This window comes from Erinaceus europaeus, chromosome 4 (assembly GCF_950295315.1).
Source record: "Erinaceus europaeus chromosome 4, mEriEur2.1, whole genome shotgun sequence".
Classification (NCBI taxonomy): Eukaryota; Metazoa; Chordata; class Mammalia; order Eulipotyphla; family Erinaceidae; genus Erinaceus; species Erinaceus europaeus.
The window spans coordinates 94,856,346-94,869,925 of NC_080165.1; the positions used below are offsets into that span (position 1 = coordinate 94,856,346).

Here is a 13,580-nt window from a genome sequence, read left to right on the forward strand (position 1 = left end):
TATTTTTTCCAAATTTTATGTTTGTGATTGCTATGCAAATATTAATCTACACATATGGCTGTGCTGTGTTGGTTTGGCCACACCTTATAAGCAGTTGTAAGTTTCACTTTTCCTTTCCTGCTATATCAGCACCAGAACTTGTGTGTTGCGGAGCAGAAAACTGGATCTGTACTGAGAACACCTGCACCTCCTTCCCACCTGGCCACTGGTGAATCCTTGATAAGATGGACAGATCCACACCCCCTCATTCTAATGTTGTCATTATTTTTTTTAATATTTATTTTATTTATTTATTCCCTTTTGTTGCCCTTGTTGTTTTATTGTTGTAGTTATTATTGTTGTTGTCGTTGTTAGATAGAACAGAGAGAAATGGAGAGAGGAGGGGAAGACAGAGAGGAGGAGAGAAAGATAGACACCTGCAGACCTGCTTCACCTCCTGTGAAGCAACTCCCCTGCAGGTGGGGAGCCGGGGTTCGAACCAGGATCCTTATGCCGGTCCCTGTGCTTTGCGCCACCTGCGTTTAACCCGCTGCGCTACAGCCCGACTCCCCTGTTGTCATTATTTTTATCAACAAGAAAACAAAACAGCAGAGAGGTTAGGTAGTTAACCACAGAACCAGAGCCTAGATATGAACCCACATTTACCCCACTGCTTCCTTCCCCTCCTTGCTCACCCCTAGCCAATGGAGGAGTTGGGGAACCTTCAGAAGGGTTCATGAAGACCTGCCCTGGACTCAGTTCCCAAACTTGTCCTATGTTGCCTGATGCCTGCGCAGGTGTCTCCAGAACAATTATGATGCCAGGCTACTCAGAATTTGGGGGAATTTGTAGTAGCAGCAGAGAAGGAGGGCTTTCCCTTTGACCACCCAAGGACCCCATGGTTCTCCTGCTGAGGCTGACAGCACATAGGCTTCCTTAAAAGCAGAGGGACCAGGCTGTCTTTTGAGACACAATGACTTAAGTGCTTGCTTTGCACAGCTTGTCCCCCGATAAAGAAGGGGAAAAAATGCTTCCTGATTTTTTTCAACAACCCAAATACTTTTCAGTACAAGGGAGAGCCAGTGAATATCTGGTATAATAAAACAAAGACTTTTTGACTGCCTTGAAATAAACCCCATTAGCAGTAAGGCCATGACTGCTCCCTGCCCCCAAAGTTCCTGGCTGCAGTAGTAAACTATAACAAAAAGCACCTGCAGGAGAATCTCCCAGCTGTCAGCCAGGATCCTGCTACCCTGAGAGGAGGGCCAGGGAGGGAGTCTTGGAATTCCAGTTTTATCTGGAACCATGGTCTTCTGCAGTGCTCTTCCCCACTCCCCTTACATAAGAATAATATAACTGGAATAAGAAGACGGGGGGAAATAGGTGGAAACAAGCATTTCAAGAATATATAGATATACACCCAACCAGTGAAGTAATTTATGTATAATTTCAGTCAGAGTCTTGTTCTTGTCCTGAAAGAGCTTCTAATTAAGACAGACAAAACCAAAACATGACAGACCTGCAGCTGAAATTAGTCGAGAGGTGTCATGGAGAGGCTGATTGTTCAGTGTTCAAGGCTGGGGCTTGACCCAGAAAGGCACTAGAGCAAGAGATGGCAAACATCAAGCTGCATACCCCACCCCTCAGAATTTTTCAAAGCAAAAAAAAAAAGAAAGAGAGACAGAGAGATAGAGACATAGAGAGAAGGGGGGAAAAAGAAAAAAAAGTTGACCTGCAGGATAGGAATTTCTACTTTAGTTAGTTCTGATAGCACGTAACCTAAGAAGATTTTCTGAATAGATGGGAAAGTTATTTGGCACTTTCAGTTGACTGGTTACCTAGTGAGCTTTTTTCTTACCTGGAACAGGTTAGGTGAGTCAGGTAAACAAGAAAGTCAAAAGGTGATGTAGACTTGCTGCTTGGGAATTGCCTGACATTCTCTGCTGCTGACTTTTGAGAACACTACATTTCTGTGAGGTGAAGTTGTATTTTATGGACCTTCATTGACTGACAGAATTTTGTTCTTGACACGTGACTCCATGTAGTCACATGTCATGGTAGTTTGGTTCTGCAAGGTACAACAGAGAACAGACCAGGTACTCAGAACTGAAGGGAGGAGACAACTAACTGATGAGACTCCACACACATGAAACTATAGCCAGAAATGAGCACCACTCAGGAGGAGTCTGCAGAGTAGCAATGGAAAGAAGCACGGGGCTAGGGAAGACACTACCATTCACACAGCCTGGTAGGTAGGGATGGCTCTCCAAGGGAAGGGAGCACCCAGAGCAAAGGTCTTCATCCTGGGCTGGAATCACAGATAAGGAGCTAGGAGTACAGCATAACAATGTGGAGCTGGGAGTGTAGCAAGACAGGAATTAAAGCACTCAGGTTGGGGCTAGAACTGAACTTGATACTGTCTCCTCTTCTTTATCTTGCTCAAGCTGGAAGCCTACAGCCTCTTGGAGGGAGATGTTCTGATGAGATGCTTTATGCTCTGCATCTGGCGAATTTAAAGCAGATGTGGATGGGAGGGCTTTCTGTTAGGCTATGCAGCAAGGCAAAGACATACTTCCTCCGGGATCTTTCCTTTCTTCCTCACTGACATCTTTCAGGGACTTGTCTAATCAGCAGGTTAGACAAGAAGAAACACCCTGTGTGCTATTTAAGCCCAGGAGGTGGTGCAGTGAGTAAAGGGCTGTGTTTCAGCTTTGTGGCCATGAGTTAGATCCCCAGAATTGTGTGTGCCAGTGATGTTCCGGCTCTCCCCTTCTCATTAGTAAACACATAACTTTAACACATAATCTTTTTTAATATTTTACTTACTTATTATTTGATAGAGACAGAGAGAAATTGAGGGGAGAGGAGGAGATAGAGAGGAAGAGAGACACTTGCAGCCCTGATTCACCACTCATGAAGCTTTCTTCCTGAAGGTCCTTGCACACTGTAATATGAGTGCTTAACCAGGTGCACCACCATCTGGCCTCTTAATACATATTCTTTAAAAAATTGATATTAACACCTGGGTGAGGTTCAAATAGGGATCAGGGTCAGACTAAGAATTCAGAGAACAAGGATGATAAGATATCAACATAGGACTGTTAGTCATTTGTTAATATTTGATATCACTCAGGATTCAGATCTTCTTCTGTGCTGTTCCAGCTGAACATACTTGTGCTTCTAATTCTAACTGGATACTCTTGTCTAGTCAGCGGCCAGGGCTGTGCAGCATTTGAAGGTCAGTCAGACATTCTTCTGCCACCTGCTCTTATATCCTTCCCACTGATATCCCTTTGTGTCTCATTGACCAGAACTGTGTCTTACAGTTGCCCATTTTTGCATAGACAATTAGCAAACAGACACCAGCTAGGTTAGGGGAGAGGCTAATGTCATTGGAGTAGATGTAATTGCATGGTAAATACTGGGCAGAAAATTACCAAAGTCCATGGAAACTGGCAGGTTGTAGAGATAACTCTGAGAGCAAAGATCCTATAGGAAATGAACCCAAGAGTAACACAACAGTGGCTTGGGAAGAGAAAGGGACCTGGTTGTTACCCTCTGCACTCTGCTTTGGCCCGTGGATACCTGGTGCCTGCCTTTGTTCTTTCTTCTTTGCAAACTCATGAGTGTTCCACCTGTAATGTAAAATTCACTTTCCATCCAAGGAGAAAGAGAGAAGAAACCAAATGAAAAGATGGCACCCACACAGGTAGATGGCAACATTACTGATCAAAACCAGATCTGGAGGTAGCTGGAAAGCAGAGAAAGCCAATATTGACAGCAAGGTACTTTCCATAGTGAAAGAAACTTACTCTCCTTGGGGAACTTCCCCAGTAGAATTAGCTATGAAGCACTCTGAAATTGCTGTCTCTGGAATTCGACTGTGAGGAGAGGAGGTAAGTGGGAATTGGAATGTATGTGAGAGTTTCCAGAGATCTGGTAGATCATTTCCTTGAACTAGTCACTGTCAGACTTCCTGGGGACAAAGATGCACTTGTGATGTATGATCTGCTTCTTAGTAAAGCTCTGGAACACTCCATGTGAATGGAGAAGGCTCAGTGAAGGTTGTCAAATAGCTTTAGAGAGTAAAACCCAGCTCCCTTTAGGCTTCAAAGAGGACTGGTATTTACTGAGACCTACAGGAGGATCCATGATGCTGTTCTGGATGGAGATGACAAGTGACAGTGGCAAGAGAGATCTGTTAGAGGTCTAGTCCCATTGTGTCTATGTGGGAATCCCAGGAATCCCTTACTAGGGCCCCAGTTGATGTGGTGGCCTGGTACTGACTAAAGAATCATCTTTAAAGTGTGACAGTCTCTTGACTTTATCTAGCTTTTGTAATCCTTACTTTGTCTGACAAGGTTAGCTTTAGAGCGATTGAGGGAAGTGGAATAGGAAGTAGGTGAGGAGGGTGTCTAGGTCTAAGTAGAAACTATTTGATTAGGTACTTTACGGTTTTTTGTTGTTTTTTTTTTTTAGGTCTTTCTACTTACTTGCTACATTTACCGACACACTACAAACTATTGTGCACTACTGCTTTAAGGTATATATTTGCCCCCAACTTAAGGATACCTGTGTACATAAGCCCTATCTCACGGGCTCTGGTCTGTATCTAGGTTCTGAGGCTTTGTTAGGAAGTGTACCACCATAAATGGAATTAAGGAGTCCTATGAGCTAGGGAAGGTCTCACCAGAGTAATGAAGACATATTTTTAAATGAGCACATGTATATTAATATTCACATAATAATCACAAGCATGCAATTTGGATTATATAGACTAGCTTCCTGTTCTAGTTCTGGAACTCTTGTCAAATTCAGGGGAAACTAAACATGATGACCTCTCTCTCTTTCTCTCTCTCTCTTTCTCTCTCTCTCTCTCTCTTTCTCTCTCTCTCTCTCTTTCTCTCTCCCACTCTTTTTTACCAGAGCCCTGCTCAGTTCTGACTTAGGGTGGTACTGGTGATTGAACCTGGAACCTGTAATTAAAGGCTGTTTGTGTAACCATTATGCTCTTTCCCCCACCCAGTTTTCTCTATTTTTATAATGAAAAGTACATAGTACACAATTTATGCAGTGTGCACAAGCACCTAATGAAGGAGCTTGGAAGGAGCCCTAAACATAATAAACACTGGATAATGTTAAGAATTATTAGGGTGATCTTGGAGGTGGCACAGTGGATGAAGCATTGGATTCTCAAGCATGAAATCCTGAGTTCAATCCCCAGCATCACATGTACCAGAGTGATGTCTGGTTCTTTCTCTCTCTCCTTCTATTTTTATGAATAAATAAATACAATATTTAAAAAAATAAAAGAACTATTAGGTAAAAGAGAGAGAAAGAGAATTATTAGGTAGTCAATATAATTTTGCCAAGTCTAATGATTTCTAGACATTAGTTTCCATAGTTTCTAGCTGCTTGGTTGTATTGTTCTATAAATTCTCAGATTGCTGTACCTATATCTAGTTATTTTCTTCTTGTGCCCTCACAGGACCACAGAACACTGACTAGACTTGGAAGTAAGCCGAATACTTACTAAGATGAGTAACTTTCTATAAATAGCACATGGCAGAGTCCATGAGTCAGAGAAGTATATCGGTCAAGTATATTCAAGAACCTGTGGCCATTTTGGAGGGACTCTGAACACCTGTTCCTCACCGTTCCTGTATCACAGCTGCCTTTCATTCTAGCCTATAATCTGTTTCCCCCTACCCAGGGTGAAGCAACGCCTCTTCCCAGCTTGGATACATCTTGGTGAGCTGTAACAGAAAGCCCTGTGATCCCACTGCTGCCACCAACAACATGAGCTCAGAAGGCGATGAAGGCCACCCAGGTAGTCAGCTTCCTCTTCTCTGGATTCTCTTTCTGGAGACCTAGACCTGTTGCCACTGCCTCCAGGCTGATTTAACCCCAGACTAGCAAGGATGGAGAAGGATTTTATGAGTAACCAGATTTTCTAAGAGGAGACAGGGGAGTCTCTCACTGGGGAGTGCTTGCTTTCTCCCTCCCCTGCTGCCCATCAGGAGACTCAATAGTGGGGTCAGGATGCCCCATTGGGAAATGAGAAATGGCAGAGAGGGAGAGGAATAGGGAGCTCAGAGGGTAAGGTGGCATGGTGGGACAAGGAAAAGAAGACCAGTGACCCTGTAAGCTTCTCCTGCCCTCTCAGCCCAGTCCATAAACACCCTGCCCTGGGGCAGCACCAAGAGGCCTTTATGACCTCACTGCAAGGATGAATGGGCCTCGGAGCTGGACTCTTGTCTGCTCATTGTCACCTCTCACCTGTGTGATCTGAAGTTCATCACAAAACACTTGTAAAATGGGAATAGTAGCACTCTGCATTGTTGTGGGTCAAATATAGTGTGTACAAGAGACCTGGTTCAATGCCTGTAACATACCAAGCATGTCACCTAAATATTGACCCAGCCTCTTGCATCTCAACCTTTTAGCTCCAGGTGGCAAGCGCCCACCTACCTCACATACTCTTCTCTCCAGAGGCTATGTTGGAGAATCTGCCCTGAGATCCCCATTATGGACATCAACTTACCAGATAGCTTCAGACAGGGAATTGTATTCATCTCAAATAACCTGGAGAGACCCTGCTCTTAATCTGCTGTCTTCCCCACGCTAATCAGTAAGCACAGAAGTAGAGCCCTGAGTTCTCTCTACCTAAACCCTGCCTTTCTACCTTCAGTCACAGGGGTGGAGAAGAAAAAAATAATATCACCTTCATAAATAAACACTGCAATTTTTTATTTATATTTATAAAAAGGAAACACTGACAAAAAACATAAGAGGGGTACAATTCCCACTACCAGAACTCTATATCTCATCCTCTCTCCTGATAGCTTTCTTATTCTTTGTCCCTCTGGGAATATGGGCCCAGGGTCACTAGAGGGTACAAAAGGTAGAAGGTCTGGCTTCTGTAATTGCTTCCCTGCTGAACATGGGCATTGACAGGTCAGTCCATATTCCCAGCCTATCTCTCTCTTTCCCTAGTGGAGTGGGGTTCTGGGGAAGCAGGGCTCCAGGACACATTGGTGGGGTTGTCTGCCCAGGGAAGTCTGGTTGTCATCATGCTAGCAGCTGGAACCTGGTGGCTGAAAGAAGTTAACATATAAAGCCAAACAAATTGTTTACTAATTATGAACCTAAAGGCTGGAATAGTGCAGATGACAATTTGGGGGGTCTCCATTTTGTAGATAGCTAGTAGGCCTATTTTAATTATATTCCAAAGGGCCCATGACTATACTAGTTTTTTTTTTTTCCTTCCCTGAACCTGACATCTGATATGCAGGTGGACCCAAGTTATTGTCTGGGGAGATAATGTCTTGGCTGCAAAAGGGGCTAGAAAGCTGGATCAGGGAAGAGAGTAGCTCCTAAATATGGGAAAGGTGTATAATTATTGTTGACAAAACCACAATGTCTTAAGTCCAGTTTTCTCAGAGTACTTTCTTCTCTCTCACTGATAACCCTGATGATCAAACTAAACCTTTCCAGGAGCTGCCCAGAAGAGCTAACTGTGCTTTACTCAGTCACATGGAACAGCCAGGGAGGGATGGACTGACTAGAAACTTAAAATTCTCTGGCTGGTCACTGGGCCCTTGTCAGAGGACCAAGACTGCTGAAGTCCATTGTAGAAGTGCTTCCCTAGAAACAAAATGATTTGTTCTTTAATAAATGGGCCACATCAGGTTCACAGGTGCCAATAAGGTCATGTTCCGGAGACCAACCTGGACGGAAGAGGAGATACAGAGTCACACTAAGGATAAATAAACCCAAGCGCATCTATTACTAAGTGCAGGGACCCGCGCAGGGATCCGGGTTTGAGCCTCTGATGCCCACCTGTGGTGCTGGGGGCAGCGGGGGAAGCTTCACAAGCAGTGAAGCAGATCTGCAAGTGTTTATCCTTCTCTCTCCCTCTCTATCTCCCCCGTCCCTCTCAATTTCTCTCTATCCTGTCCAATAAAATGAAAGAAAAATGGCCACCAGGAACAGTAGTTTCATAGTGCTGGCACCAATCCCCGAGAACAACCTTGGAGGAAAAAAAAAAATCTCCCCAAATCTATGCTATAAAGAGGGATGCAGACATCACATTAAGTTTTTAAGCATAAAGAAATTCAGAATGATGCCAAAATGTTTTCTCACTGTTGGCTTTGGATTTAATTCCTGAGTTTTCTGCCCACAGACTATGCACAATCTCTTATCCTGTCTGAGTCTTACTTTCTTTATTCAACTGTAACTTTTATTTGTTTTGGAAGTAGCCTTGTTTGAAATGACCACAGGCGTTTTAGAAGTACAATTGCTTGTGATCATCTTATTGATTTGCAGTATCACAGTCGAAACTTAAAAGCATCATGTTGAGTGAGATGAGCCAGAAAAAGAAAGACCAATATAGAATTATCTTATTTATAGGAAGAACTTACAAATAAAAGACAGTAAGGGATGACATAAAGTGAAACATGGACTGGGTATACCGCTTTTGGTGTTTTGCACCAAAAACCTGGTGGCTGAAAAGAATTAACATATAAAGCCAAATTGTTGACTAATCATGAACTTAAAGGCTGGAGTATTGCAGATGAAGATTTGGGGGTCTCCATTTTGGAGATAGCTAGTAGGTCTATTTTAGGTATATTCCAAAAAGTCCATGACTATACTAGTTTTTCCCTGAGCCTGACATCTGATATGCAGGTAGACCCAAGTTATTTCTTTCTAATTTGCAGATGACTTCTTGCCCTATCACTTTATCCTATAATGGTCTTACTGGGCTGGGGAGATAACATAATGCTTATGCAAAAAAAAAAAAAAATCATGCCTGAGGCTCTGAAGTCCCAAGTTCAATCCCCTAAAATATAAGCCAGAGCTGAGCAGTACTGTGGTTAAGAGAGAGATAGAAAGAGAGAGAGGAGTCGAGCGGTAGCACAGCGAGTTAAGCACAGGTGGCACAAAGTGCAGGGACTGGCTCAAGGATCCCGGATCGAGCCCCCGGCTCCCCACCTGCAGGTAAGTAGCTTCATAGGTGGTAAAGCAGATCTGCAGGTGTCTTTCTCTCCTGCTCTCTGCCTTCCCCTCCTCTCTCCATTTCTCTCTGTCCTAACAACAACATCAATAACAACAATAATAACTACAACAACAAGGGTAACAAAAGGGAAAATAAATAAATATAAAATTTTTTTAATTTAAAAAAAAGAAAGAAAGAGAGATAAAAGAGAAAGGAAGATCTGAGGTCTCCTTCTTCTTAGAATTTCAGTCTTTTCTTTCTCCCCATTTCGTTGTCCTTGTTTTTGCCATTATTGCCATTGTTGCCATTGATATTATTGTTGTTGGATAGGACAGAGAGAAGTCGATAGAGGAGGGGAGACAGAGGAGGAGAGAAAGATAGAAGATAGACACCTGCAGATCTGCTTTACCACTTGTAAAGCTATCCCCCCTCAGGTGGGGGGGCCAGGGGCTCAAACCAGGATCCTTGCACCAGTGCTTGCACTTTGTGCCATGTGCACTTAACCTGCTGTACTACCGCCTGACCCCCGAGAATTCAGTCTTATTAGGCTACGGTCTCACAGTTATGTCTACATTTAATCCCACTTCTTTCAAGTTCTCATCTCCAAACCTCGTCAAATAGGAAGCCAGGACTAAAACACATGGATCTGTGGATGGCACCTGTCAGTCTTTAATAGCAGGAGAATCCACCAGAAAAAGTAATGTTTAACCACCTTTAACTCAATTCCAAGTTAGCAGTATAGCTCACCTGGTGGATACTTGTTTTGTCATGTGCATGGCCCAAATTCAAGCCCAGTTCTCATTGTTCTAGGAGAAGCTTGCATGTGGTGGTGTCTCCTTCTGTCTTTCCTTCTGTCTCTCTAGCTTTCTCTATTTGAAAAAGCTGGTCCAGAGCAGTGAAGCCACAATGACAACAGAAAAAGCCTCAATTCTACACATGTTCCACCTCAATATCTTCTAACCTTGTCCTTTATTCTTTGTTCTTTCCATCTAGAGAAAAACAGCCCTGTAGAAGCTGCAATTGACTTCATCCTGAATGTCTTCAATAATGAGGACTTGCAACTCTTACTGACTGATGATATAGCCTGGGAGAATTTTGTGGCTGAGACTAACTTATCCAGGTATCCTTTAGGGGCCCAGGGGTGTCACTCAGATAATTCTGTACCTACAGGCTCATTTCCAGGCAACTCCTTATAACTGGGTTGAGAAAGACCCTTCTGAACAGCCCAGGAAAGTCTACTCTCCACATCATTTACTGAGAGAATGGCTCCTGTGTGAGAATGAGTGTCAGCTTCTGTGACCTAAGCCAGGGATTTGCCCACTCTTGCCTCAATTCCTTTATCTGTTCTATGTTGTGAGAAATACAAGAGAATACATGTAAAAGAGCTTTGAAAAAATTAACATTTAGTAGATGCTCAAGTAGTATTAATATTTTTTAAATTTTTATTTATGTACTAATGAGAGAGACATGGGGAGAGAGTAAAAGAGAACCAGGCATCATTCTGGTTTATGCACTGCCAGTGGTTAAGCTCAGGACATCATACTTGAGAGACCAACACTATATCCACTGTGCCACCTCCTGGACCACTCAACACTAATTTTTAAATACTTCCTAGGAAAAGATACAGGCAAAAAGTTTTATTTCCAAGTTGAGAGGCAAATAATTATTTTAGTACAAGAAAAAAACTGAAATAATTAGTGCAAGGTCCTGGGGACTGTCTTTTTTTTTTCTTCTCCTTCTTACAGAATCATGCAAATACTGCAGTATCTGTCTAGTTCAAATGATAGAGAGACTGAAGTAGAATTGAATGGAGCCAGTATGGATCCTGACTCTCTCCCTGTCCAAGTCTAGGTCTTTTGACATGTGGTTTCAAATTTAACAACTGTTCAATGAGAACAGAAATCCAATGTAGGTGCTAGGAGGTAACATTCCCAGTAGAGTACACACGTTACTATGCATGGGGACCCAGGTTAGAAGCTTCCAATACCACATGGAGAACCCCTACAGGAAGGAAGATTTACCATCAGTGGAGTAGGGCTGCAGTTGTCTCACTAATCTTTCTGTATCTTCTTCTCTGTCTCTCACTATCTGTCAAAAAAAAAAAAGTGGCCACAGGGAATGACAGAGTCATGTAGGCACAAAGTCTTAGTTATACCCCTTATGGTAAAGTTAAAAAATTAAGAATGACACTTTCATTGTCCTCAATGAAATTATATGATATTATATCTTTTAATTAAGGCAGGGTAGATTCATTGAGCTCATTTTACAGAAAAGCAAACATCTTGTGCTAATCACCTAAACTGGATCATTACAGGGATGAGGTTGCTGCACTGCGTGAAGTCCTGAGCAGTCTAGCAGCAGACACAGGAGATCTAGAAGACACAGGAAAGATGGAAGAAAAAGACATACTTCAAACAGAACAGGAACATACAAAGAGGTTTTTGAAGGAATTTCCTTAGATGAAAAAAGAACTGGAGGAGTGCATAACACAGCTCCATGCTCTTGCAGACAAAGCTGACCAATACACAGGAACTGCACCATCTCTAATGTGGTGGCCAGCTCTACTGGCATTGTATCTGGTATCCTGACAATTGCTGGTCTGACTTTGGCACCTGTGACAGCAGGGCTCAGTCTAGCACTCACAGCAACTGGAATGGGACTTGGGACTGCTTCTGCCTTGACCAGCATATCCACCAGCATTGTAGAACACTCAAGCAGATCATCAATAGAAGCTGAAGCCAAGCGCCTGGCAGCAAATGACATCGACCGAGGGAAGGTGATCGCAGAAGTTCTGTGTGATAGTGTTCCTAAAATGATGACTTTAAGCAATAAGGTCATAAGTGGTGTGAATGGCATTGAGAAGAACATTCATGCCATCAAGTTGGCTAAAAATTACCCTCGCTTAGTTGCCCGTGCCAAACGAGTTATGACCACTGGAAGAATCTCAGCCCGAGGTGGCAGGCAGGTACAGAAGGCTTTTGGAGGCACTGCTCTGGCAATGACCAAGGGAGCCCGGCTGGCAGGTGCAGCCACCACAGGCCTCTTCATTCTGATGGATGTGGCCAGCCTTGTGCAAGATTCAAAGCACCTGCATGAAGGGGCAAAGACAGAGTCAGCTGAACAGCTGAGGCAGCAGGCCCGTGAGCTGGAGATGAAGCTGGAGCAGCTCAAAGAAATCCATGAGAGTCTACAACAGGACTGAGTTCATGACCCCTGGTGTAGGCCAGAGAGGAGGTCTGTGTTGTTATAAAACTAGAGGAGTTACCTTGTAAGAGAGACAGAAGAAGCTGAAATAAAGATTAAGGAATCATAAATTAAGTTGTTTGGCATTTCAGTTATTAAGAACAATGCGACAAGATGCACTACAGATGACAGATGTATCAAAGAGAATGTTGAGTCCAGAATAGGTCAGGATCTTGGTAATGAAGGGATATGGAGAAAAAATATTTTTGGACCAAAATATCAGGATATGTGTAAAGAGACAAAATGAACAGACAAGAATATTAAATAATAAAAATGTCTGAAACATAAATGATAAAAATAGTTGGAATACTGGAGAATCAGTAGGTCCTTTACTGGTCCTCACCATTGTTTAACATCCCAGCAGAAAGAATGCTGTCCCTGCTGTGTCTCTTGCTCTACCTTTCTATAATCAGCTACACCTTTGTATCACAGCAGACTGTCTTATTTCGGCAGTGACTTTATGAAGGTAGTGGTAGTGATGCTGATGGTTTTGATGGCAATAGTTTGGATGTAGTATTTGATAAATTTCTAGTGCTCTTTGTGGTTAGGGAGCATTGAGAGACTGCTGAATCACAATGAAGTCCCAAATGCTGATCCAAAAGAGAGAGAAAAATGAAGCAAGATGTCAGCAGAGGTCAAGGGACTTCCCATGTCAAAACCAACCACTTTGTCATCAAAACTCATCTTATATGCCCCTCAGCTTCCTCCTCATTTGGAGGCAGGGGTGCCACACAACACTTCAGATCTGCCTACCTCTCCCCAGTTTGTGTTCTATAGACTGGTATTTTTTTATTCATAAAAAGGAAACATTGGCAAAACCATAGGATAAGAGAGGTACAACTCCACACAATTCCAATCACCAGAACTCCATATCCTATACCCTCCCCTGATAGCTTTCCTATTCTTTAACCCTCTGTGAGAATGGACCCAAGGTCATTGTGGGATGCAGAAGGTCGCCAGACCCCCTAAACAAGATTAATATTTCAGCTCTGCCTGGTTCTTCCCCTTATTGTATTATGCAGACCAATGTATTAAGCATGTACTACTCTGATTCTTCCCTGTGCTGACTGGTGGGCTTACTTGGATTGACGTGAGGCTGATTAAAATGGAAAGGGTGTATTTTTATGCTTCCTATTACACTTAGCACAAAATCCCAAAGTCTCTATGTAACCTGAAATGGCCAATGGTAGCCTGAGGTTCCCTGAAGGCAGAAGTAGAGGCAATGCTCACTGTCAAAAGGTGTATTTGAGAAGTGGTACTCAAGATGATTGGGGAAAATATAGCAGGGAAGGAAAGAATGTAAAAGCAAGGATGTGTTCTTGGCAGGTAACTATTCAGCCAGGACCTTCAGAGAAGATTT

At 43.0% G+C, this 13,580-nt stretch overlaps 1 protein-coding gene across 1 annotated transcript; it reads left to right on the plus strand.

Annotated features, from left to right (window-relative positions):
* Positions 1-3,111: 3,111 nt before the first annotated feature.
* On the plus strand, positions 3,112-12,291 carry APOL3 (apolipoprotein L3). Its single transcript, XM_060190060.1, is given in 6 exon segments — positions 3,112-3,217; positions 5,468-5,495; positions 5,693-5,809; positions 9,971-10,097; positions 11,292-11,497; positions 11,500-12,291. Coding segments are annotated over 4 exon segments (1,044 nt in total). The 5' UTR covers positions 3,112-3,217; positions 5,468-5,495; positions 5,693-5,778; the 3' UTR covers positions 12,180-12,291.
* The last annotated feature ends 1,289 nt before the right edge of the window (positions 12,292-13,580 follow it).